The sequence below is a fragment of the Budorcas taxicolor genome, chromosome 7 (assembly GCF_023091745.1).
Source record: "Budorcas taxicolor isolate Tak-1 chromosome 7, Takin1.1, whole genome shotgun sequence".
NCBI classification, from domain to species: Eukaryota; Metazoa; Chordata; class Mammalia; order Artiodactyla; family Bovidae; genus Budorcas; species Budorcas taxicolor.
The window spans coordinates 49,931,067-49,958,704 of record NC_068916.1 but is presented as its reverse complement, the minus strand read 5'-3'; the positions used below and the strand labels follow the sequence as shown (position 1 = coordinate 49,958,704).

Here is a 27,638-nt window from a genome sequence, read left to right as displayed (position 1 = left end):
GAATGAACTCCGGGAGTTGGTGATGGACAGGGAGGCCTGGCGTGCTGCGATTCATGGGGTCGCAGAGAGTCGGACATGACTGAGCAACTGAACTGAACTGAAGTTTAAAAGTAATTCAAAGTAAAAGGTTTTAAAAAGATAACCAGTCATTGATTCTTGCTCACATGTCTGCAGATGGGGTAGACTTGGCTGACCATGGTTGGGCTCAGCTCCAGTGTGCAATTTGGGTCCAGGTCTGCTCCATGGGTCTCTCATCCGTCTTGGATCAGAATGCTTGTAGAGCATGTTCTTCTCACAGTGATACACAATTCCGAGACAAGCCAAACACACAAACACATTTCAAACCTCTGTGGCACATTTGCTAACATCCTGGTGACTAAAGCATGTCACAGGCCAAGTCCAAAGTCAAAGGGTGAGAAACTACACCAGCTAGTAGGAGGGACTGTGAGGTCACACAGCACAGAGGGTGGATGGAACAGAACCGGTGACAATTATACAATCTACCACTCATATTTTTTCCCCTCAGGGAAACAGACACTGCAGGCTTTGCAGGCCTTTTTGCCTTTCTGGGTTGTTGTCTTATTTTCTGATTATCCACTTCTCCTCTACCTCCCAGTCTGCTCCATTCTTCTCCAGTATTCTGCTCCCTTCACAGAGGCTCTAGAAGGAAGCAGGTCAGATCACACTTTGTAACTTGGCCTTTTTCCCAGTGGGGTGGAAACATTTGAAATACTGGGTTTTCTGTTGCTTCTGCCACTGCTGCCGTGGCTGGCTTCATGTATTTTAAATGAGCGTAACCCATATTTTAAGTTAATGTTATTGTGGTTGCTTTTGCCCCCTGTGGTGGCTTATGTGAAGGGAGTAATTTTGGAATTTTCCCTAAATAAAATAAATTGATTCACATGAGATCCTAATCTCTTCCTTGGCCAGTTTAGCACAGTCTAACTTGTTATTTTCTTGAACTTTTAAAGTCATGTACTTTTTCTCTTTTTTATTTCTAATTTTGATCAAAAGTCTGAAAATTCAAGGTATTATTATTATTACTATTATTATTACTGGTATTAGTATAAATTACTACTAAAAATAACTATCAACATGACTACTGATTATTATGAATCTACTTGCCCTAGTGAAAATCTTTGTTGTCATTTCCTCATACTACTAGATAACGCTAGGATTTTCTCTCTTCCATTTTTAATTTTTCACTTAACAAATAATTATTGAGAGTTTACCATATGCTTGGATATGTGATAGACCCTGAGAATAAAATGGTGAGCATTTTTATTAGCCAGATAAATAAAAAAACTTGAGATATAACTATTGATTGTGATAAGTGTGATTGAGTAAAAGGGTCACGGTAAAGAGTTCCCGGTGGTCCAGTAGTTAGGACTCAGTGATTTCACTGCTGTAGCCCTGAGTTTAATTCCTGGTGGGAGAACTAAGCTCCCTCAAGCTGCATAAGAACTAGATCTGTCAAGTGTGGTCAAAAAAAAAGAAAAAGAAAAACGGTCATGGTGCTGTGAAAGCCTTTGAGGGGCAGCCAGATCTGGTCTGGGTAAATAGAGGATGCCTCTCAGCTTTTCAGCTGGGATTGGAAGAATGAAGAGATGTAGGCTGGGGTTGGAAGGAGTGTTCTGGGTAAAGGGAACAGCAAGTGAAATGCCCTTTGGTAGGAGGAAGCATGGTTCCTTCTGTGGAATGGAAAAAGGCCATTGTGGCCTAGAACATGGGAAATGAGGAGTGGACAGGTTTGAAGAGGCAGGCAGTGGCTAGATACTGAACAGGGGCTCGTTGACCAGTGTGAGGATTTTAATCCTTAAGAACAGTGGGAAGCCACTAAAAGGTTTGAGGTGGGGGAATGACATCATCAGATTTGTATTTTGAAAAAAAAAAAAATCATTCATTGTAAAGATTAGTGTGATTAGGAGGTAATTGTAGTTAGTTGAGGGCAGTTGGAAAGCTTTGGCAGTATCTGGAAGAGAGATGGTGATGGTTCTAAGGGCAATGATGGGGAGGACAGAGAGAAGGATGTAAACTCGAGAAAGACATGGCAGGAAAAACATCAGATTTGGGAGGTTGATTGGATATGGGAGATGTAGAGAGAGTATCAAGGATGATCTGCTTAGCTTCATACATTTGGAGATGGGATTTTTTTTGTTTATTTGTTTGTTGTGCATGACTTTGGGATCTCAATCAAAGACCAAGGGTTGAACCTGGAGCCACAGCAGTGAAAGCACCAAATCCTAACTGCTAGACCACCAGGGAACTCCTTTAGAGATGGGGTTAATGCTAAAGAAGTTACCTCTTAGCCCATGATCATAGGAATAGAATAGAAGTTACCAGTTTTTTGTTGTTTTTGCCAGGATTTGGCCTCTCTTCCAAGAGCCAATTTCCTCAGCCATTACTTTTATTCTCCTACCCCAAACTGGGCTTCAAGTAGTGCTTCAAGATAACAGTCTCTACAGTCCTTCCAGTTCTTCTGGCCTCTTCTGTTCCTTGCCTCTTGAATGCATCCTGTCAGTTTCTGAGTCTGAGTCTTTGCATTAAGGACTCCATCTGTTTGGGATTCACTTTTTCCTCAGTCTGGGTCTCACTTCTTGCCTCATTTAATACCTGACTTAACCTTTTCATGGAGCCTCTGCAGAGAAAGGTTTTCCCGTTCTACTTGAATATACCTTTTTTAAAAAAATCTTGAAGCCTTATGGATGGATTTGAGGTTAGAAGTGGATCATCACACACATATACTTATGTACTCAACTTGGCTTTTAATTTTTAGTCAAAGGTAAAGAAACTCCCTGCTGAAGTGTGATGGCAGGAACAGAAAACAGTTGTCTTGGCCTGGTGATTCCTTGGCTCCTTGGTTCTCTGATGGAGGCACGGTGGTTGGTGTAGCTTGTAGTTCACTATCATCTTCCCAGAATTGAGAAAACTTGAATTCTTGTTACATCATTGCTCTTTTATGCTCAGGATTTACCCGATCATTCCAAGAGAACTTGTGCTGTATGCTTCCCTTGAAAGAATTTGTCATGCTGCAGTGTCCTTCCAAGTACCATATACCTCATAAGCCTTCTCTGTCTTCTTGGCTTTTAGGTCAGGCTGTTGCTGCAGGATCCCATGTGCGGCTGAATCTCCAGACTGGGGCAAGGGAAGTGAAACTCCAAGATGAGGACAAGTTTCAAACTAATTTGAAAGGGTTAAAAAAAGGCAAAAGGTACAGTGTCAAGCCTAGGGACTGGGAGACCGACAGCACTGACCGTATAATGCTGAGAGTAATGACAATGTATTGTTTCTTTTTTAAAATTAATTTTTAAATTGGGGTATAATTGCTTTACAGTGTTAGTTTTTGCTGTACATCTGCTTGAATCAGCTATATGTGTATATATAGCCCCTCCTTCTTGAGCCTCCCACTCACCATCCACCCCCGTCCCACGCCTCTAGGTCGCCATGGAGCACCTGGCTGAGCTCCCTGTGCTGCACAGCAGCTTCCTGCTAGTTATCTGTTTATACACGGTGATGTATGTATGTCAGGGCTACTCTCTCAATGGGCCCCACCGTCTCCTTCCCGCCCTGTGGCCGTTCTTTACATCTGTGTCTCTAGCCCTGCCATGCAGAAGGTTCATCAGTTCCATTTAATGTATTATTTCTTGCCCAAATACATGTGGATTTAAAAATTTTTGAAATTTAATAGCTTAGAATTTATGATAAATATTTCAGGGTTTTATGGATGTTTACTTCTATGGTCTTTGGAAGGAAACAGTTTGCAAAGCAAACTGATTCTTTTAAAAAAAGGCTGTAGGGGAATGCTTAACCTGCTTTAAAAATGAAGTCTTTTTTCCCAGTACTTTAAGAGCACCCATTTGATTCCCAACAATTAATGCGCTGATTATAGATGAGTCATCTATTCATTAAAACAGGCCTGTTAGGCCTTCTGCTTTGCAGTAATACTTCCTTGGTGGACAATGAAATTGCATTTTAAAGTCTTTAATTCAGAGTAACTTTTCGTCTTGTTAGTCCATATTAAAACAGGCTTTCTTATAGTATAAAAGTTCTCCAGTGGTAATAATTGCCTATTTTTTAATAATCAGTTTAGTTGATTTACTTTTGGGCAATTCATAGTCTCTATTTTTCTTCTTCTTTTTTTTTTTTTCCTTTTTGACTTAAAAGTTTTCTTTGCTTTCTATTTCCTGTGTAAGGGAGAAGGAGGCTGAGGCGTGGGGTTACAGGGGCTGTTGAAATTGTGCAGTTTGAAAGGTCAGTATAAATACCAACCATAAAGTTTCTAACATAAGGACCAGTAAATTATGGCCTGCGGCAAAATATTGGGACTACTGCCTGTTTTTGTATGACCCACAAGTTATGTGGTTGTTAATGGTTTTTTATGGTTGGAAAAAAAAGAATATTTCATGACAATAAAATTATGTGAAATTTGGATTTCAGCATCCATAATTAAAGTTTTATTGGAATATAACCATGTTCATTCATTTATGTATTGTCCATGGCTGATTTCCTTGCCATTTCCTTCTCCAGGGGATCTTCCCAACCCAGGGATCGAACCTGGGTCTCCCACGTTGTAGACAGACACTTTACCGTCTGAGCCACCAGGGAAGTCGGCAGAGTTGAGTAGTTGGGAAAATCATCCCATAAGGCCCATAATCTTATCTGGTTATTACAGGTAGTTTCCTGTCCCTGATCTAATATGGCTGTGTCTCGTTTTGTTGCACCTCACTTTGTTGCACTTCTCAGATACTGCATTTTTCACATATGGAAGATTTGTGGTAACCTTATGTTGAGCAAGTCTATTGCTACCATTTTCCAACAGCACTTGCTCAGTTCATGTGTCTTTGTGTCACATTTTGGTAATTCTTACAATATATTTCAAACTTTTTCATTAATATTATATTTGTTATGGTGATCTATGATTAATTCTTTGATTAGATCTTTGATGTAACTATTGTAATTATTTTTTTGGTTTGCATTGTTTTTGTCTTGTATTTTTTAGTTAAGGTATATACTTGTTTTTTTAGACATAATGCTATTGTATGCTTAATAGACTACAGTATAGTGTAAACATAGCTTCTGTGCACCAAAAAATTGATGTGACTTACTTTATAGCAATATTTACTTTCTTGTGATGGTCTGTAACCAGTCCCTTAATATTGCTGAGATATGCCTGTTTATGTAAGTATTGGGAATCAATCATGGATTCAGCAACGTTAGTATTACTCAGTCCTTGGATTTTTATTATTTTAGCAATATCTTGAAGTTAGAGATGAGGCAGAAGGGGACCTGGCAAAAGGTCATCCTTCCTGTCCATGTGGCACTCAAAAGATCACAAAATAGCTTATTCAGATTTGGGCATTTTTCACTATCAGAAAATTCAACTTTGTATTATGATCTGTAAAATAAGGAGCTGTTTGCCCTCCTTATAGTCACTTCAAACTGGGACGGATCTTTATTTTTCCCTGCCTCTCCAGATAGGCATGTACCTGGAGTAACACAGGTTATATGATGATTACTTTCTCAGAACCATCAAAGAAAGAATCAAATCTCATTGTTGTGCTGCTGCTAAGTCACTTCAGTTGTGTTCGACTCTTTGTGACCCCATAGACGGCAGCCTACCAGGCTCCCCCAGGCAAGAACACTGGAGTGGGTTGCCATTTCCTTCTCCGAGGGAATCTTCCCGACCCAGGGATCGAACCTGGGTCTCCTGCATTGCAGGCACACGCTTTACCCTCTGAGCCACCAGATCATCAGTAGGAGCAGTTATTGCTTCGCCTGTTTCTCCTGTCTTTTTAGACTAGAAAGAGAGCCATCCATGTGGTCTATAGTAGAGAGACTATGAGAGAGGAATATGCATTCCTACTCTCGCCCCTTTAATTTTCTCCTTTGAAATGTTTCTGAGGGCTCTGCCTTGGAATGTCCTCCAGGGTAAGCTGGACATGTCTTCTTCCTTCTCAGTGTTTATCAGTTGAGTCGCTCAGTCGTGTCCAACTCCTTGCGACCCCATGAATTGCAGCACGCCAGGCCTCCCTGTCCATCACCAGCTCCTGGAGTTCACTCAGAATCACGTCCATCGAGTCGGTGATGCCATCCAGCCATCTCATCCTCTGTCGTCCCCTTCTCCTCCTGCCCCCAGTCCCTCCCAGCATCAGAGTCTTTTCCAGTGAGTCCACTCTTCGCGTGAGGTGGCCAAACTGGAGCTTCAGCTTTAGCACCATTCCTTCCAAAGAAATCCCAGGGTTGATCTCCTTCAGAATGGACTGATTGGATCTCCTTGCAGTCCAAGGGACTCTCAAGAGTCTTCTCCAACACCACAATTCAAAAGCATCAATTCTTCGGCTCTCAGCCTTCTTCCTAATCCAACTCTCACATCCATACATGACCACTGAAAAAATCATAGCCTTGACTAGGCAGACCTTTGTTGGCAAAGAAATGTCTCTGCTTTTGAATATGCTATCTAGGTTGGCCATAACTTTTCTTCCAAGGAGTAAGCGTCTTTTAATTTCATGGCTGCAGTCACCATCTGCAGTGATTTTGGAGCCCAAAAAAATAAAGTCTGACACTGTTTCCACTGTTTCCCCATCTATTTCCCATGAAGTGATGGGACCAGATGCCATGATCTTCGTTTTCTGATTGTTGAGCTTTAAGCCAACTTTTTCACTCTCCTCTTTCACTTTCGTCAAGAGGCTTTTGAGTTCCTCTTCACTTTCTGCCATAAGGGTGGTGTCATCTGCATATCTGAGGTGATTGATATTTCTCCCAGAAATCTTGATTCCAGCTTGTGCTTCTGTCAGCCCAGCGTTTCTCATGATGTACTCTGCATATAAGTTAAATAAGCAGGGTGATAGTATACAGCCTTGACGCACTCCTTTTCCTATTTGGAACCAGTCAGTTGTTCCATGTCCAGTTCTAACTGTTGCTTCCTGACCTGCATACAGGTTTCTCAAAAGGCAGGTCATGTGGTCTGGTATTCCCATTTCTTTCAGAATTTTCCACAGTTTATTGTGATCCACACAGTCAAAGGCTTTGGCATAGTCAATAAAACAGAAATAGATGTTTTTCTGAAACTCTTGCTTTTTCCATGAGGCAGCGGATGTTGGCAATTTGATCTCTGGTTCCTCTGCCTTTTCTAAAACCATCTTGAACATTAGGAAGTTCACGGTTCACATATTGCTGAAGCCTGGCTTGGAGAATTTTGAGCATTACTTTACTAGCATGTGAGATGAGAGCAGTTGTGCGGTAGTTTGAGCATTCTTTGGCATTGCATTTCTTTGGGATTGGAAAGAAAACTGACCTTTTCTAGTCCTGTGGCCACTGGTGAGTTTTCCAAATTTGCTGGCATATTGAGTGCAGCACTTTCACAGCATCATCTTTCAGAATTTGAAATAGCTCAGCTGGAATTCCATCATCCCCACTAGCTTTGTTCATAGTGATGCTTTCTAAGGCCCACTTGACTTCACACTCCAGGATGTCTGTCTCTAGGTGAGTGATCACACCGTCATGATTATCTGGGTTGTGAAGATCTTTTTTGTATAGTTTTTCTGTGTATTCTTGCCGCCTCTTCTTAATATCTTCTTCTGTTAGGTCCATACCATTTCTGTCCTTTATCAAGCCCATCTTTGCATGAAATGTTCTCTTGGTATCTCTAATTTTCTGGAAGAGATCTCTAGCCTTTCCCAATCTGTTCTTTTCCTCTATTTCTTTGCATTGATGGCTGAGGAAGACTTTCTTATCTCTTCTTGCTATTCTTTGGAACTCTGCATTCAGATACTTATATCTTTCCCTTTCTCCTTTGCTTTTTGCTTCTCTTCTTTTCAGAGCTATTTGTAAGCCCTCCCCAGACAGCCATTTTGCTTTTTTGCATTTCTTTTCCATGGGGGTGGTCTTGATCCCTGTCTCCTGTACAATGTCACGAACCTCATTCCATAGTTCATCAGGCACTCTATCTATCAGATCTAGTTCCTTACATCTATTTCTCACTTCCACTGAATAATCATAAGGGATTTGATTTAGGTCATACCTGAGTGGTCTAGTGGTTTTTCCTACTTTTTTCAATTTAAGTCTGAATTTGGCAATAAGGAGTTCATGATCTGAGCCACCGTCAGCTCCTGGTCTTGTTTTTGCTGACTGTATAGAGCTTCTCCATCTTTGGCTGCAGAGATATAATCAATCTGATTTCGGTGTTGACCATCTGGTGATGTCCATGTGTAGAGTCTTCTCTTGTGTTGTTGGAAGAAGGTGTTTGCTCTGACCAGTGCATTCTCTTGGCAAAACTCTATTAGTCTTTGCCCTGCTTCATTCCGTATTCCAAGGCCAAGTTTGCCTGTTACTCCAGGTGTTTCTTGACTTCCTACTTTTGCATTCCAGTCCCCTATAATGAAAAGGACATCTTTTTTGGGTGTTAGTTCTAAAAGGTCTTGTAGGTCTTCATAGAACCATTCAACTTCAGCTTCTTCAGCATTACTGGTTGGGGCCTAGACTTGGATTACTGTGATTTTGAATGGTTTGCCTTGGAAACGAACAGAGATCATTCTGTCGTTTTCGAGATTGCATCCAAGTACTGCATTTCAGACTCTCTTGTTGACTATGATGGCTACACCATTTTTTCTGAGGGATTCCTGCCCACAGTAGTAGATATAATGGTCATCTGAGTTAAATCCACCCATTCCAGTCCATTTTGCTGATTCCTAGAATGTCAGTGTTCACTCTTGCCATCTCCTGTTTGACCACTTCCAGTTTGCCTTGATTCATGGACCAGGTTCCTATGCAATACTGCTCCTTACAGCATCGGACCTTGTTTCTATCACCAGTCACATCCACAGCTGGGTATTGTTTTTGCTTTGGCTCCATCTCTTCATTCTTTCTGGAGTTATTTCTCCACTGATCTCCAGTAGCGTATTGGGCACCTACCAACCTGGTGAGTTCCTCTTTCAGTATCCGATCATTTTGCCTTTTCATACTGTTCATGGGGTTCTCAAGGCAAGAATACTGAAGTGATTTGCCATTCCTTTCTCCAGTGGACCACATTCTGTCAGACCTCTCCACCATGACCCGCCCATCTTGGGTGGCCCCATGGGCATGGCTTAGTTTCGTTGAGTTAGACAAGGCTGTGGTCCTAGTGTGATTATATTGACTAGTTTTCTGTGAGTATGGTTTCAGTGTGTCTGCCCTCTGATGCCCCCTTGCAACAGTTACCGTCTTACTTGTGTTTCTCTTACCTTGGACATGGGGTATCTCTTCACGGCTGCTCCAGCAAAGCGCAACCGCTGCTCCTTACCTTGGACGAGGGGTATCTCCTCACTGCCACCCCTCCTGACCTTGAACGTGGAGTAGCTCCTCTAGGTCCTTCTGTGCCCGCGCAGCCACCACTCCTTGGATGTGGGGTTGCTCCTCTTGACCACCCCCCTGGCCTCAGGCGCGGGGTAGCTCCTCCCGGCCACTGCCCCTGGCCTTGGACGCAGGGTAGCTCCTCCTGGCCGCCACCCCTGGCCTCGGACGCGGGGTAATTCCTCCCGGCCACTGCCCCTGACCTCAGACGCGGGGTAGCTCCTCTCAGCAGTTCCTGCGCCCTCGCAGCCGCCTGCACTCAGTGTTTATTGCTAGCAACAAATCTGTCTGAACAGAAGCCCAAAGGCATTGACAGGGTGGTTGAGGGTGTTCAGTGCTATGAGCTCAGTGAGTCTTGGTGGTGACTTTCTCCTCTTGCAGTGAACCTCCTTCTGTGCTCCTTTAATTCCACTTCACAGTGTCTTCCTGCCTCTTCAGTTCTGGAATGGGAACAGAGACCAAAGGACAGGGCTGATTTTCAAAATTGTTATGATATTTTGTTTACTGACTTAACTGTTTTGAGAAACAAGACCCACAGCTTTCCATAAGTCTGTCAAAGAAGTTGGTGATCCTGTGAAGTTAAGAACCACTGTCTAGAGAGATAGGATAGTCCATTCAGCCTAATCCACAGCAGCTTCTCCACTAGTCCTGCTGGGCATGTGACTGGCCACACTGCTACCTAGAGCTACAGTTCCTGTGAGCTCTAAAGCCCAGAAGAGGTCTCCTTACTCTGACTTGTCCCAGAGGGTTCTCTGGGCACTTCCTGAGTTCAGTGTACAAGCTGGCTCTCAACTGGTTTTCCTCTTGCTATTTGTGTGTTAGACATTGCCATCTTCACAGGCTTTAGTCTATATCCCTGTCAACTTCTCCATAGTACATCTTTTGCCTTGGAACAATCAGCTTTTTGAATCATCCTGTTACATTTAGAGGACCAAACTGCATCCAAATTGTTCCATATTGGGTTGTGTATTTGTCTGTGTGTGTTTAATTGCTAAGTCCTGTCTGACTCTTTGTGAGCCCATGGACTCAAGCCCTCCAGGCTCCTCTGTCCATGGATTTTTCCAGGCAAGAATGCTGGAGTGGGTTGCCATTTCCTCCTCCAGATTTTCTTGACCCAGGGATTGAACCTGCGTCTCCTGTGTCTCTGTATTGACAGGTGGATTCTTAACCACTGAGCCATGTAGGAAGCCCTGTTGAGAGCACTTACCACAGTTATAATATGGTGTAGTAGTTACGGGAGTGGGCCATGGATAGGACCATTTACTTATTCCACCGTTCATTTCACAGAAGACCTATTGAGTGCCTGTGTGCCAGGCATTGGGGATACAGTAGTAAATAAAACAGACAAGACGCTAGCTTTATTGAGGCTGGCAAGCAGGAAAAGAGAAATAAGTATGCAAGTAAGGTAATTATAGATTATAATAAATACTGGGGAAGAAATGAGGTGATAAATCCCTAATGGAGGCTATTGGATTGGCCGAAAAGTTCATTCAGGTTTTTCTGTACCATCTTGTGAATAACTGAACAACCTTTTTGGGCAATCCAATAGAAAGGACAGTTTGAGAAGGCCTTGTCAAAGCCTGAGACCTGAAGGATGAGGGTCACTTAGTCATGCAAGGGGTTAATTTTATAGGGTTAGAGTTAGAGCAATCCAGGCAGAAGAAACAAGAGTTCCTGGCTTTGTTAAGGAAAGGGCTTTCTCAAGTTCAAGAAAAAGGAAAATGATCAGGGTGATTAATGGGTAGGAGAAGGAAGAAGACTAATATAAGATGAGATTGGAAAGGTATGAGGGGCCCGATCATGTGGAATTTGAGGAGCATGTTGAATGTTCTTCATTTAAGTAGAATTGTAATGGTGAGCCCTTGGAGGATTTTGGGTAGGAGAATTATTTAATGTAATTTAGCAAGATCATTATAGTTGTTATGTATACTGAGGATAGATTGAAGGGGGACAAAAGATGTACAGAGACAATTAGAATGTCATTTCAGTGGGTGAGGCAAAACATAGTGGTGGTTTAGTCTGTGGTGTGTAACAAAGAGTGGATGAATTGGAGATTTAATTTGGAGGCAGCAGCAATAGCTTTACAGTTTAGGGGTTGGAAAAAGGGGAGTAGAGGTTCAAGTAAAGCCTCATTTGGGATTTGCATAACCAGGTACTGGAAGGTACTATTTATTGAAATAGAAAAGATTGAGAGGGGGACAGATTTATGGAGAGAACTGTCAAGACCTATGCTTTAGGTGTAATAAGTCTCAGGTGGCCGTTAAAGATCCAGGATGTTTCAGTAATTGTATAGGAGTCTGGCTGGTACTCGGGGAAGGGGTTTGGGTCAAAGATGTAATTTTAGGCATCACTGCCTGATAGATATTTTCAACTATCTAGGGGAGAGTGTTAGTCTCTCAGTTGTGTCTGACTGTTTGTGACCCATGGACTGTAGCTCACCAGGCTCTTCTGTCCATGGAATTCTCCAGGCAAGAATACTAGAGGGGCTTCCCTGGTGGCTCAGACAGTAAAGAATCTGCCTGCAATGCAGGAGACCCAGGTTTGATCCCTGGATTGGGAAGATTCCTTGGAGAAGGGAATGGCAACCCACTCCAATATTATTGCCTGGAGAATTCCTTGGATAGAGGAGTGTGGTGGGCTACAGTCCATGGTGTCACAAAGAGTTGGACATGACTGAGACACACACACACGGAGAGTGTAGAGATAGAGAAAAGATTGTTCAAGATTGAACTCTGAGGTGTTCTAGCGTATAGGATTCAGGTAAGAGATAAGGAACCAGCAAGAACAATTAGAGAAGGAGCATGGAAGAGGAAAAATCCCAGAGAATGTGGCAACAAAAAGCCAGGAAAGGAGACTGTTTCAAGGAGGGAGGGGTGAACTGTGTAAATGCTGCCGAGTGGTTGAGGAACAGGCACTAGTGAAGAATCCATTGGATTTGACCATTGATTATTGGTAATTTTGAAGAGCAGTTTTAGTGGCGTTTTGGGAACAAGATCCAGGTTGATGCATATGGCAATCTAAATAGCATTCAAGGAGGTGTGGCTAGTGAATGAAAACAATGTGTTTCATAAAGTTTTACTTAATCTGAACAGAAGCAGAGAAATGGCATGATAATTAGAGATTGTGGAGTCAGAGGGGAGTTGGTATGCTGATGAGAATAATCCAACCAAAGGAAAAACTGATGATGCAGGCAGGTGGGAGTGTGGTATAATTTTGGGAGTTAAAGGTTTTGAAAAGGCAAGTGGGATCTCTACTCTAAGTGCAACAGAGGCAGGGACACTGTCTTCCTTTTTAATAGTAAGGAAAGCAGAAAATGTAGATTTGGGTGCAGGTTGGTATATAGACAGGGAAGCCTAATGTGCTGCAGTTCATGGGGTCGCAAAGAGTCGGACACGACTGAGCAGCTGAACTGAACTGGTATATAGAGTGGACGATGGGAAGATGAATGAGTTATTGATGATAACATCTGTTTTTCTCAGTGAAGAATAAAATGAGAATACCAGCTGAGGATAGTTGTACATGTGTCTGTGTGCATGCAGGCACACATGTACATTTGTGTGCGTGTAGCTAGGGCTAAGAGCGGGTGATGATGGATGACCTGGGAGAGTGGGACTTGATACAGTAGATAGAGATGTGGACACGATGGGGTTAATCCTAAGTCTTGGAGAAAGGAGGAGATAATCTGCTCCTTATAGCCTTGTACATATACCATGAGGAAACTATAATCAAAAAAGACACACGTACCCCAGTGTTTATTGCAGCACTATTTACAATAGCTCAGACACAGAAGCAACCTAGATGTCTGTAGACGAATAGAGAAAGAAGTTGTGGTACTTAGATACAATAGAATATTACTCAGCCATAAAAGGAACACATACAGTTCTAATGAGATGGAGGAACCTAGAACCTATTATACAGAGTAAAGTAAGTCAGAGAAAAACATTGTATGTTAATGCATTTCTGTGGAATCTAGAAAAATGGTACTGATGAACCTATTTGCTGGGCAGCAGTGGAGGTGCAGACATTAGAGAACAGGCCTGTTGACAGTGGGGGATGCAGAGGTTGGGATGAATTGAGAGAGAGGCGTTGAAATATATACATAAGCATATGTAAAATAGAGAGCCAGTGAGAATTTGCTGTATGACGCTGCTAACTCACTTCAGTCATGTCCGACTCTGTGCGACCCCATAGATGATGGCAGCTCACCAGACTCCCCTATCCCTGGGATTCTCCAGGCAAGAACACTGGAGTGGGTTGCCATTTCCTTCTCCAGTGCATAAAAGTGAAAAGTGAAAGTGAAGTCGCTCAGTCGTGTCCGACCCTCAGCGACCCCATGGACCGCAGCCTACCAGGCTCCTCTGTCCACAGGATTTGCCAGGCAAAAGTACTGGAGTAACTTGCCATTGCCTTCTCCGATGACACAGGGAGCTCAAACCTCGTGCTCTGTGACAACCTAGAGAGGTGGGATGGGATGGGATGGGATATGGGAGGGAGGTTCAGAGGGAGGGGACATAGTGTACCTATGGCTGGAAAAAACCAACACAATATTACAAAGCAATTATTCTCCAATTAAAAATAAATAACTTTAAAAAAAGTTATAGCCCTAAATACTTCACTCCCTCTTCAGAGTAAGGATCAAGGCAGTGGTATCCTCTTGCAGCTGGCAGTGGGTGATTTGCTGATAGGAGAGGTGTTACCTGTCCTATTTGGTAGGACTGTGGTAACGATTTGAATGAAATATTAGTTTTAAAGGATTGACACAGTGCCTGACACATGGTTAAGTGCTCTGTAAATGGGAATTATTAACTATTATTAGTTAGTTTAGGAGGATTGGTGTTTAAAGAAGTCAAGTGTTTTTCTGAGGGCTCTAAGGGGTCTCTGGGATGAATCAAAGACTGAGAACCTCTCATGAGAGCTGAGGCTGGCTAGGATCTTGGGCCATGAGACTGAGGTACTCATCTCACCTGGAACAGAAAGAGTGGTCCACTAGCCCCTTCTTTCCCAATCTCTGCTGTATCTCCAGGGCTACCTGGACCACCCTCTCCCCACACTGCCAGCCGTCAGTCTTGCCGTGCACAGTCCACATTCTACACTTCCCTTTGTCTGTATGTATCATTGTTCCTTACCTGTGTTCACTGAACTGAAATGAGTGCTGGTGGCAAAACCTGCCTTCCACCCTGCTGCCCCACAAATGCCTTCTCTCCAGTCAAGATGAATTGTGGCTTGGATCAGCTCCAGGACTGTTTCTGAAGATACCGCTCTAGTCTCTGCCAGCTTCCTGACATTATGTCCACCTTGGTTCCTTTCTTCCCTCTCCTTGGAGGCTGGCTGCAGAGGGTGGCTGGCCTTGGTTTTAGTTCTTCATATCTCAAACCCATTCCTTTGTCAGATTGACTCATACTACCTGCACATAGTCTGTGCTCGGGTTTGTCTTAAAGGTATGAATTTATTCAGCCTGTTTTTGTAAAGATAGATTGGCTTGTCAAATCAGGTTAGACACACACTTGGGCGGGAGAAGATTATATATAGGGTACATGTTATGTCCTCTGTCTGTGCCCTATCGTCCCCCAGGAGGTCTTACTCTGGCACCTGCTGAGAGAGCAGCATTGCACAGACATTCCAGACTTGCTTCTGCCTGAGTAACTGGCTGAGAGCTGTCTGTCCACAGTGGGCTTCTGTCTGCTCCATGCCATTTTCTCCTCTTTTATGAAGTGACCCCATCTTTAGCTCTTTCCTCCCCTAGCTTCAAGGTGAGATCATCAAGGTTAGACTTCTGGCTGACCCACGGCAAAGGTGGATAGTGTCCTGTGAGTTAGCCTGGCTTAGCTGGCCTTGGAGTGCCAGCCATCCAGAGGGTGTTCTTTCTTGGGAAAGATGGTACCCGCCTCATGACTCTCACCTTCTCTTTGGACAGGCTGAACATCAACACCAATACCTATACATCTCAGGACCTCAAGAATGCACTGGCAAAATTCAAGGAGGGGGCAGAGATGGAAAATTCAAAGGAAGACCAGGTTAGTAATATTGCTTATAGTGAGTTCATACCATCCTGCAAAATGACATGAAAGGGAATCACTGTTTCCTAAAGCTTTAGCAATAAACATGGGTAATAATAACAATAATATTGCAAAATAATTTAAGGAAAAGTTAATGCCAAATAAGTAACCCTTTGTGAACTATTAATAAATTTCTGGGAGCATTTCTGTCATTGTTTCATTAGGATTCAGCTTCCCAGTACATATTTGGGAAAACTGAAGCACAGAGCATAGATAGCCATACTCTGCATTACCACAAACATCAATTAGGGGAACAGAGATTAGAACTCACATCTCCTCACTTACACTTAGGTTAGACACAAGTGTAAAGGATGGGAACTAGACCAGGAAGGAAGAAGCCCAAGTCCTTGTCCTTTGAACATGTAGCAAACCTTTTCCAGACCTCAGATCCCTTAAATGTACAATATGGGGCTGGGACAAGATGGCTGAGGTTTCCTCCAACTCTTAAATTTATGTACAAGCTATTAGGGAATGAGAAGGAGAAAGAGGCAGAGTCGCAGCCTCTTGGCTATGTCCCTAATGTCTGGGATGGTTCATGGATCTTGACCTATCAGAACAAAGTCTTATTCTTAGATGGATCATGAGGTCATGTAATAGCCAGAGAATGTTTCAAATCAGTCCTTAACATTTCTGCTTGAGTCCTGTTCTTGAAAGAACTTCCTCCAGTGGCTGCCTTGCAGACCTTTTTATGTTCTCCCTCCTCCTCCTCCTCTTCACAATTCTCTCTCCTTTTCTTATCTCTGCCCTCATCCCAGAATTCTGGCAGTATCTTAGGCAGAGGCAACACCAGATTCTTGACAGTCTGTGTGTTAGTGAAGGAAGCTTTAGATCCTTCACAACTAAGTATTTCTGAGACAGACGGACGTGTGTGTGTGTGTGTGTGTGTGTGTGTGTGTGTGTGTGTGTGAAAGAGGACCTCAGGAGGAAGTGTTAATATACAAGCCAAGCATCCATGTCTTTACTCATCTTACCAAAGTAGTATCTCAATATGAAGAGTGCACATGATAAGAGAAGGTGAGTAGCAGGATGGCAGCAGTAGTGGTGAAGGAAGGTGATGCATAAAATTATATCCCACTGCAGGTGTGTATTAACTGCAGGCATGGAGAGGTGTGAGGGAAAGCAAATCCCCTACCTGGTGAAGTTGAGGCCAGCAAAGGAGAGCAGTGCATTCCTAGGCGCTTGGAGCAGAGATTGGTATTCCTGTGACCAGGGCTTGGGCTCATTCCCACTTATTCTCTCACCGGGAGCTCCACGTGGCGCAGATGGGAACATGAAAATCAGCCCTTGTCCCATGTTTTTCTTTGTGGATGGAAGACCTACTGCACCCCTGTCTCTTCTCTTTGCTCTCTTTAGTGGTATTCTTATCTCATGATTCAATTAGTATAGAAAAGTGTGAATATTATAAAAATATTTTTTAAGTGTAAAAGCAAGAGATTTAAGTTTTCAGTTGCTGTTTTTTGCAATTAAAAATAATTCTCTCTCTCTGCAAGAGGAGACCCCAATAATGGCAGCAAAATGTGACACCCCTGTTCCATCTGATTGGTGTCGGCTGCCACTTCTGACCTGTGCCTGCCACTCTCTTTCTTTACTTCTGTGGTGCTTAGGTTGTTAGCTTCTTCACCGAGGTACTGAGTCCTGGGGTCTTTTATTCACTTTGATTTGTATCTTTCCTGGACTGACTCAGCCACCTGCCAATGTACTGGGACTGGCAAATAAATCAACTTGAAGTAGGTTGGGGAGTTTCTTACATGTCTCCAGCTCCTGGCTGCAGATACCATCATACTTTTTATCAGTCTTTAAACAAAATATTTACATGGTTACTTGCAAGTGCAGGATGTGCTTTTACTATTTATAGGGACAATTCTGTGAGATATTGTCATATCTTACCAATTGAATGACTTTTTGGGGGGGGTGGGGAGGGTGTCAATTCCATTATATCCATTGGTAACTTATTAGATTTAAGTGAATCAGTCCTTCCCAGAGTCCCTTGCTTTATGGAAAAGCTCTGTGTTACCCAACAGATTTGGGTCATAGTTGTTGAATCTGATCTCTTTATCCCCTTATTACCATACAGATTGCTTGATGCTTTATGTTTTATCATGTCAACTGTTGCTCAGCTGTACCCTGTAAATTGTTCCATTTAAAAATATGGCCATCTTAAACTTTTGAGTCTGGGCAAGATTAAATAGACTCATTTCTTCCTGTTCTTCCTGCTGCTGTTGTTTGTTGTTCAGTCTGTAAGTCATGTCTGACCCCATGGACTGCATGGTGCCAGACTTCCCTGTCCTTCACTGTCTCCTGAAGTTTGCTCAGACTCATGCCCATTGAGTTGGTGATGCCATTGAGCCATCTCATCCTTTGTTGCCCCCTTCTCCTCCTGGCCTCAATCTTTCCCAGCATCAGGGTCTTTTCCAATGAATCACTTCTTCACATCAGGTGGCCAGACTAGTGTAGCTTCATCTTTAGCATCAGTCCTTCCAATGAATATTCATTCAGGATTGATTTCCTTTAGGATTGACTGGTTTGGTCTCCTGGCTGTCCAAGGGACTCTAAAGAGTCTCCCTCCAACATCACAGTTCAAAAGCATCAGTTCTTCGGCATTCAGCCTTCTTAGTGGTCCAACTCTCACATCCATGGAGAAGGCGATGGCACCCCACTCCAGTACTCTTGCCTGGAAAATCCCATGGATGGAGGAGCCTGGTAGGCTACAGTCCATGGGGTTGCTAAGAGTCAGACACGACTGAGCAACTTCACTTTCTCTTTTCACCTTCATGCATTGGAGAAGGAAATGGCAACCCACTCCAGTGTTCTTGCCTGGAGAATCCCAGGGACGGGGAGCCTGATGGGCTGCTGTCTATGGGGTCGCACAGAGTCGGACACGACTGAAGCAACTTAGCAGCAGCAGTAGCAGCTCACATCCATACCTGACTGTTGGAAAAACCATAGCTTTGACTAGACGGACCTTTTTTGGCAAAGTGATGTTTCTACTTTTTAACACGATGTCTAGGTTGGTCATAGCCTTTCTTCCAAGGAGCAGATTCTTTTAATTTCATGACTGCAGTCACCATCTGCAGTGATTTTGGAGCCCAAGAAAATAAAGTCTGTGACTGTTTCCATTGTTTCTCCATCTGTTTTCCATGAAGTGATGGGACCGGATACTGTAAACTTCTTTTTTTGAATGCCGAGTTTTAAGCCAGCTTTTTCACTTTCCTCTTTTACCTTCATCCAGAGGCTCTTTAGTTCCTCTTTGCTTTCTGCCATTAAGGTGGTGTCGTCTGCATATCTGAGATTATTGATATTTCTCCTAGCAATCTTCATTCTAGCTTGAGCTTCATCCAGCCTGGCATTTTGCATGATATACTTTGTATGTAAGTTAAATAAGCAAGGGAACAATATACAGCCTTGACGTACTCCTTTCCCAGTTTTCAATGAGTTCCTTGTTCCATGACCATTTCTAACTATTGCTTCTTGACTGGCATACAGGTTTCTCAAGAGGTAGGTAAGGTGGTCTGGTATTCCCATCTCTTGAAGAATTTTCCACAATTTGTTGTGATCCACACAGCCAAAGGCTTTCAAAATACTAAAAGCAAATATAAAAATATGATAAAGGTGAGAAGAAGAAGGTGGATTAGATAGGGACCTTGGAATTTGAGGGATGACATGGGAGTGAGTTTCTTGCCTGTCTTTTTGCTCTCTAAATATCCCAAAGTGGATCCTGGAGAAGCCCATATCATGGAAATGCCAACAGGTACAGATAGAAAAAAGGCCCTAAGAAAGTACTGCCCTCTATAAGAAAGAACCAGGAATAGGGCAGCCTAATAAAAATCTTTTTCACAACACCTATTCTCTTTTAGCCAAAGACCATGGAAATCTCTCCACCTTCCTTATTGCCAGTGGAAGTTATATGTAGAATTTGGATTTCCATTTCCAGTTTGTGTGGTAGAGCAAAGCTATACTCTTGCCTCCACCAGAGTGGTATCAGCAGAAGCTGAGTGGAGAGCCTGAACTTGTTCCCCCTCTGGTGGCAGTAGATGGTGTGAGGCAGTGCTCTCCTATCTCAGCCAATGTGGTGTTGAGCAGAGAGCTTGGATTTCTATATTCTCCTCAGTGAAAGAAGACTATTTTCTTCTCCCACTACTGTGGTACCAGCAGAGTCCATGTGTGGAGCCTGATTTTCACCCCTCACAGGGGTGTAGCAGTCTGCTTTTTTCTGTTGGGGTGGTGTCAGCAGAGGCCAAAAAGGGAACCTGAATGTCTGTCCCCTGCTGGATGGATCAAGGTAGTTTTCCACTTGCTTTAGCTGCAGCGATGACAGAGGGTGTGGCCAATGGAGAGTCTATATTTCTAACCTCCATCTGGAGGGAACAAGGCAGTGTAAATCAGCATTCTGCTTTCCACTCTAGGGTAGTGTTAATGGGGATAAATGAGGAACCTGAACTCCTACCCCTAGATCAGCAGTGATAAGGCAGTGCTTTAGTTACCCCACCAGGGTGATGTCAGTAGAGGCCAAGGAATGACTTCCACCCCCAGTGTTGAGTGTGCAGCAGGGGCAAATGATGTTCTTCCTTCTCCTTACTGGAGAGTGGTAGTAGGATTTTGGAGGGAAGGAAGATGGAGAAAGGAATTTTGCAAATGAAGTTCTAGGAATGCTCCTTAGTGATCCACAAGAGGAACAGACCAGACATAACAGCAGATTTAAGAATGGAAATACAGTGTGGAATATTGCCCAGGATTTTAGATTAGCTCCGGGGGGCACACACAGCAAGGAGACCAAAATAACACTGCAAATTCTCTGAAAACTAAATTGGCTTGGGTTCACAACCTCATAGGAAGACGAGAACCAAGATAGTAAACTTAAACAGTGTGACTGCCTACTGAAAAGGAAGATTCAGTAGAATTCAGAATCTTATAATACTCAAAATGCCCAGGTTACCTAAATTGTATTTCATGATACCAAGAACCAGGAAAATAAAAACTTGACTTAGGAAAGACAGTTAACTGATGCCAGCAGTGATATGACCCATAAGTTGGTATTATCTAATAAGAATTTTAAGGCAGTTATAAAAATGCTTCAAGCAATTATGTATACTCTTGAAACAAATGATAACCTCAGCAAAGAAATAGAAGATATAAAGAACAGAATGGCATTTTAGAGCTGAAAAATGCAACTGAAAGTTAGGAAAAAAGATCACTGCATAGGCTTAATAGTAATTTAAAGGCAGAGAAAAGTTAATCTAAATAACAGAAAATAGATTGAAAAAAATAAATAGTGACTTAAGGACCTGTAGGACTGACTGTAACAGAAAATCCAGGATTTGTGTAACAGAGTCTCAGAAGGAGAGGAGAAATAATATGGGTCTGAGAAAATAGTCAAAGAAATAGAGATGGAAAACTCTCCCAATTGGGGAAAGTCATAAACCTACAGGTTCATGAAGCTGAGTGAATTCTAAATTGATAAATTCAAAGAAATCAACACTTAATGCATCACAGTCAACCTGAAAACTAAAGACAGAAAGACAGTTTGAAAGCAGCAAGATAGAAACCACATACTAGCAATAGGGAATAATGTTTGAATGATAACATCTTTTTCATCTGAGATCACAGAGGTCAAAAATATGTGGCATATTTTTCAAATGTTGAAAAAGTGAACTGTTCACTCAGAATTCGATAGCCAGTGAAAATACCCTTCAGGAGTGGAAGGGAGGAAATCACGACACTCTCACACAGAAGAAAGTTAAAAGAATTTATCACCAGCAGACCTACCTCAAAGAATGACTGAAGAATATTCTTCAAATAGAAGGGAAATAATAACAGAAGGAAACATGGACCATAGGGAAGAAAGAGCTGTGAGTGCATAAAAGTAAAGGAAAATATAATAGACTACCCTTTTCTCAAATTTTTAAAATTATGTTTGATAGTTGCACCAAAAATTATGACATCATCTATAATCCCATACATGTTTAATATATAGTTCAACTGCCAAAGTTACCACTTTCTTTTTCCTTTGCTGTGCTTTCAACTTTGTTGTCAGTTCTACCTTTTCGTTATCCATTTTTATGAAATGTTTCATGGTTTTATCCTGAGGAAGCCATACTGACACACACTTGACATCTGTATATGAATTGAATAATGGGTGAACAGTGGCCATTCACTGACAGATTTTGAAATTAATTATGTGATCAGCAACTGTTCGTGATTGGTATTTATATAATTTACATAGTGATTTATGAACTGAAGAGCTAGCAGCAAATTTGGTACTTAATGCAGTTAAATATATGATGGCAACTGAAATTTGAGTCATGTTGGGAGACTAGTATTATGTAAACTGTGGTATTCTAAAGTGGTGCCTATGAGATCTGTACAAAGCAAGGACTGTCTGATAAAAGACTTGGATCTATCTAGAACATGTAAAGAACACTCAAGACTCAACAGTAAAAACCAACAGTCAGTTTGAAAATGGGAAGAGGACCTGAACAAACATTTCACAAAGAGAATATATGGATAGCAAATAATCACATGAAAAAAATCTAATATCATCAGCTGTTATAGATATGCAAATTAAATCAACCGCAAGGTATCACTATACATCTATTAGAATGCCTAAAATAAAAATGATAATACTAAATACTATTGAAGATGTGGAGAAACTGGGTCTTTCATTGGTGGGAATATAAAATGGTGCAGCTACTCTGGAAAATACCCAGTAGTTACACTCTTGGGCATTTATCCTAGAGAAAGAAGAACTTATATTTATTTTTAAGAAAATCTTTATACAAATGTTCATGCAGTTTTATTCATAATACTCCAAACCTAGAAACAGACATTCTTCAACACGTAAATGGTTAAACTGTACATCTGTACAATGGAATACTACTCAACATTAAAAATAAATAAACCATTGATATTTATAGTAAATTGGATAATGAGTTAATGCATCTCAAGTGCATTAAGTTCAGTAAAAAGGCAGTCTCTAAAAGTTACAGACTTTATTTGTATAGCCGTCTCCAAATGCTAGAATTAAAGAGATGGAGAACAAATTAGAGTTGCCCAGGCACAGGGATAGAGGGTTGAGAGGATACAGTGCAGATGTAGAGGAGCACTGTAGAGCCATTTGGTGGTTTTGGAACAGTTCTGTAACGTGATTGTTCTGGTGGCTACATGAATCTTCATGTTAGATAACACTGTCTAGAATGGCACACACACGTGCATGCTAATGTGTACATGTAAAAGCTGGTGGAATCAAAATGAGACTTGTGGTCTAGTTAATAGTATTGCACCTATGTCACTTTCTTGGTTTTGACATTGTATTGTTATGTAAGATGTTACCATTGGAGGAAGCTGAATGAAGGGCATATAGTACTCTCTACTATTTTTGTAATTTCCTTTGAGTAATAATAATTGAGTAGTAATAATTGCAAAATTAAAATTTTTGTTTAAGGCCTTTCTGGGGGCCAGACATGAGGCAAAGATAACTAGTTTCTTATCCTGCTCACTTGTCTGTCAACCCTCAGCTTTCCTTGACCTCTTTACATGGCCTTTGGTGGCCACCAGAGTCCTCTAGCAGGGTGGAAGGAGAGCATTTCACTAAAGGAGAAGAATATAGCATCCCATAGATGTGATTGCCCAGCTAGGAACGGTCTTTTTTAAGAGAGACTGATTCATTTCTTTGCTTGGTGTTCCTATGGAGTGCTTGTCACTGGGGAGAAAACCCATAGGTAATAGATGAGCAATTTGGAGCTGACAGCTGCTCATCATCCTGCTTTTTATAAATATTCGTGCCTTTTAATTATTCTCAGAAGATGGAGACATAAGCCACTGTGACCTTTCAGACTCTCTTTATAAGTACTATCCTCTGAAATTGGGAAGAAAACAGAAAGTGTCACATGTATAAAATATCTAATTAAAGTCTTTTATTCACCTCCAACATAACTTCATTTTAAAAATCTTTATATGTGTGTGGGGTGGAGAGGGACTGAGCAAAAATTGTTTGAGACTTGAGTACAGTACATACAGTAATTTAGCCACTTCAAACAGTTGAACAAATTGTACACCTGTAGTTAGACTGACAGTAATGACAGAGATTTAATTTTCAACAGCAAATTGCTCCCACTCTGACAGCTCTTTACCGACAGTTTGCTGTATCTGGGTTTCCCTAAAATGTTGCTGGATGGGTAGGGTAAAGCAAAGATATTCTTTAATCAGAGAAGAAAGAGAACCAAGGTATGGATTATTCCACCTTAGATCTTGGCTTTTCCATGTGAGATTAGGGGTTGAAGGTGAGCTGAAATTGTTTGCCCTGACCTCATTGATTACAAGGAGACTTTTCATTCTTCCTGAGCATTGGAAGGCAGGCTGAGATAAATGGACCTTGGAAAATCTTGAGTGTGTTCTTGTGGCAGAGGGCTATATGTGTAGATTCTGAGGGCTCTCTCTGGGCATTCTGGAAAGTACAGATTTTGATAGTGCAGATTAAAGAAGGTTGTGCCCTGGAGCAGCAGTTCTTTGAGGATGGGCATCCATGGCAGACCACAGGCTGATTGGGGAGATGTCTACAGTTGATGATTAATCATCTCTTTGCTGCTCTTCTAGGAAAGGCAGGCCAAAGTTAAGCGGCTCTTCCGTCCAATTGAGGAGCTGAAGAAGGACTTTGAGGAGCTGAATGTTGTCATTGAGACAGACATGCAGATCATGGTACGATTGATCAACAAGTTCAATAGTTCTAGCTCCAGCCTGGAAGAGAAGATTGCTGCACTATTTGATCTTGAATATTATGTCCATCAGGTATTGTATTTCATTGTCTGTTGGTCTGACTTTTAACTAACAGCTCTAAAAATAAACCCCTCTGGCCAAGGCCCTAAGAAAATATTGTCATCATCTTTACTTCTCTATCAAGGCATAGAGGATTTTTAATCTAGGCCATTATCTGTTGTATAAGATACTTTCTTAGAGACCAGAACCAAACTCTATTTCATTCGAAGTGTTACTTCTTTTAATTTTTCAACACTGAGGACACAGCAGAGGTAAAATAGATGTGATACTTGTTCCATGTAGCTTATAGTCTGGAAGAGGGCACAATTAAATAGGGAACAATTGAATAATGAGCCAATTAACAGTTTAATAATGAGATAATTTAAGATTGTGGTAAGGATGAGTATATAATGGGGGAACTTAGTCTAGTCAGGGATACTGGGGAAGGCTTCTCTGAGATTGTGACATTTAGGCTAAGCATTAAATGATTATTAGCGGTTGAGTAGACAAAGAGGGGAGATTAGAGCTTGGGGTGGCAAACTCTGGCCCACTTTTGTGAACAAAGTTTTATTGGAACACAGTCACATCTCTTTGTGTATGTATTGTTTTATTGTCTTGACTACTTTAATACTACAGTGGCAGAGTCGAGTGGTTATGACATAAACCATTATGGCTGATGAAGCCAAAAATATTTACTATCAGGCCCTTTAGGAAAAGTTTGCCCCATTGTATTGGAGCGTTTCAGGCAGAGGAAACAGCATGTGGGGAAATTCTGAGTTAGAGAAGAGCTTGGTGAGATCAAGGACCTGGTAGACTGGAGTGACTGGAGCACAGAGACCAGTGGGTGAGTGGCATAGATAAAAGTGAAAAGTTTAGGGGATCAGACAGGTGGGCTTGAGAAAATCATGCTTTTCATAATTTTATCCTTGATCCTAAGAACCATTGGAGAGTTTGGAGCAGGGAAATGACTGATCTGATTTGTGCCATAATTATAACAGTTAATGTTTATTGAGCATTATCATGTACTCGGCATGTAGTCAAGTGCCTTGTACACATTAATTCATGGACTTCCATACCTGCCTTTGGAGTAGGCACTGCCGTTAATCCCATTTTGTAACTGAGGCAAATAAAGCACAGGCCATATTTGTGATTGCTCAAAGTCACCCAGTTAGTGTAGAGCTGGGATTTGCAACAAGGTCTGTGTGACCCTAAACTCTGTGCTCTCAGTGTTTTGGATACTCTGCCTCTCACGGGATACTGGTACCACCTGAATGAAACCTAAGAGAGAATAAATGGATCTAAGCAGAAGGAGCCAAGAGAAGTCATTCACTTATTGAATGAATTAATTTATTGCATGCCTGTTAAGTTCCAGGCACTGTTCCAGGCACTTAAAATACATTTGTGAATGAAATTGGAGCTTACCTTCTAGAAGAGGCAGATAGACAATAAACATACCTCACAAGTAAATTATAAATAATATGTTTGAAGGAGATAGATACTACTGAAAAATAAAAAAATAGAGCAGGATAAGGATTGGCAGTATTGGGAAGGAAGGTCTCAGTTAGGAGCAATAGCAGGTACCATAGCCCTAAGGTGGGAGCATGTCTAGTGTGTTTGGGGAACAACTATGTGGCAGGAACTGAGAGAAGTAGATGAAGCGCAGAGAGATAATGGGAGGGAGATCATGGAGCACTTTGTGGGCCATAGAAAAGAATGGAATTGGACAGTGTTGGAAGAATGTTGCAGAAGCATTTGATCTGACTTTCTTTTAAAGAAAGTCTGGCTGCTGTGTTGAGAGTTAGACTGTAGGCTGAGGGCATGGGTAGAGGCAGAAAAACCAGATAGGAGGCTGTTGCAGGAATCCAAACTAGGGGTGATGGTGGCCTGGGAGGGCTGTGTAATCATCATCAAAGGCTTGCTTGAGATCTTCATCAAGATACAGATCTTCAGCATCCTCCCACGCATGACAGCGTCCTTGTTCTCTATAAACTAAGCTAAAAGACATTCTTTAGGATTTTGCCAGCCTTTGTGTTGAGAGAGGATGAGTGTGTACTGTATCTGCAGGAATTATGGGATGGTCTCTTCATCTCTCTCTGCTCATAATTCTTTCTCAGGCCTCAAATAGCAGGTCTGTGATCCTTTTAGAGAAGAAAATGGACCTGGGTTCTCTTTCCTCTTTCCAGTCTTTCTCTCCAGGGTAAAAAACAAAAAGTCCAACAGCTTTTCTGTTACAGATATTTAAAGGAATAAGGATCCTAGGGGTTATTGGCCAACTCAGTCCTGCTCTGATGTTGACAGCTTTTATTTTTTCTCATCTTAAGATACTTCGATGGGTCTTTAGGTGTCAGGTTACTGTAGGCTCTTCTTTTAGCTGCAGCATAAAAGGCCAAAATGACCTTTTATGAGAGCTTATCTTACCCAGAGGAGATTGAGTAAGAGGGTAGCAGGGCCCTAATAAACTTTATTTCCCTTGCAGGTTCTTTGGTCATCCTGCAGTATCATCACTAGGGTGACATCTCATCGTGCTTTCATGGGTCACTGAGAGGGATTAAGAATTTCTTGGACATCACCAAACTTATCCTATTTATCAGTCCAGAAACTAGTCCCCTGGTGGAGACCAAACTTGATCTGTTGGCAGATGAGTCTTAAGTATTCTAGATCTTTGGTCTTTGGAGTGGAAATACAGATAAGGTGGTGGGCTGGTATGTCAGGCTCCCATGCAGTAGTGTTAAGTTGTTATTTCATAGGGATATTGAAGAAGACGTAGCTCGGCCTCAAGTTCCAGCTGTGGTGGGCAGTTAGGGCGATGTAGTGCTAGATTTGAGGGAGATAAGACTCTTCTTACAGGAAACTTACTTATCCACTTTTATTCTAGACTGCTGATTGGATGTTTTGAGGAGTCATGGGCTTCAAGGACCCAAACTGGCTCTGCCCAAGGATTTCCTCACAGCCATGTTTGAACTATTAAACAAGATTTGTGAAAAGCAAAATCGTGTGTGGAAATAGCATGTGAATTGTTTATAAGGAGCAGCCACTGTCTGCCCCATTCACCCAGTGGCAGTGTATTTGCCTTCCCTCATGTGACTCCTCAATTATTTACCATCATTTCTCCCTTTCTTTATTTTCCGTGTTCTCTCATTGTCTTGTCAGTTTTCTGTTTCTCTTTTCCTCCTGAGTGTTGGCACAGTTCCCTACTGCCCCCTTCATTATGCACTCCCTCCTTCTACCTTGAACTCCTTTCTTTCTGTCCCACCCAGTCCTGAGAGCAGCCTGGGAAAAGTTCTGGCCCCAGACCCTGGCCCTCGACATGCCTTCTGCTGTGTGATACTGAGCAGGGCCCAGATTTTGGAGCTTGTGTGTGCAGTAGGCAGAGTGACTCTTTCCTACTTTATCTACCATAAAATAACAAATGAGAAAACATCTTGAAAAGGCTGAAGAGCTTATGTAAATGTCAGCCTTTATAATACCCTGGATTATCTTTATAGTAGTGAAGATAAACTGAATCTA

At 42.0% G+C, this 27,638-nt stretch overlaps 1 protein-coding gene across 5 annotated transcripts in view; it reads left to right on the top strand.

Annotated features, from left to right (window-relative positions):
* SIL1 (SIL1 nucleotide exchange factor) overlaps positions 1–27,638 on the top strand; it is a 250,181-nt gene that overhangs the window by 132,752 nt on the left and 89,791 nt on the right. For all 5 annotated transcript variants that reach the window (XM_052642451.1, XM_052642452.1, XM_052642450.1 and 2 more), the window contains exons 4-6: positions 3,091–3,211; positions 15,242–15,341; positions 23,973–24,164. In XM_052642451.1, the coding sequence (XP_052498411.1) occupies positions 3,091–3,211; positions 15,242–15,341; positions 23,973–24,164 (413 nt within the window). The remainder of the gene's footprint in view (positions 1–3,090; positions 3,212–15,241; positions 15,342–23,972; positions 24,165–27,638) is intronic.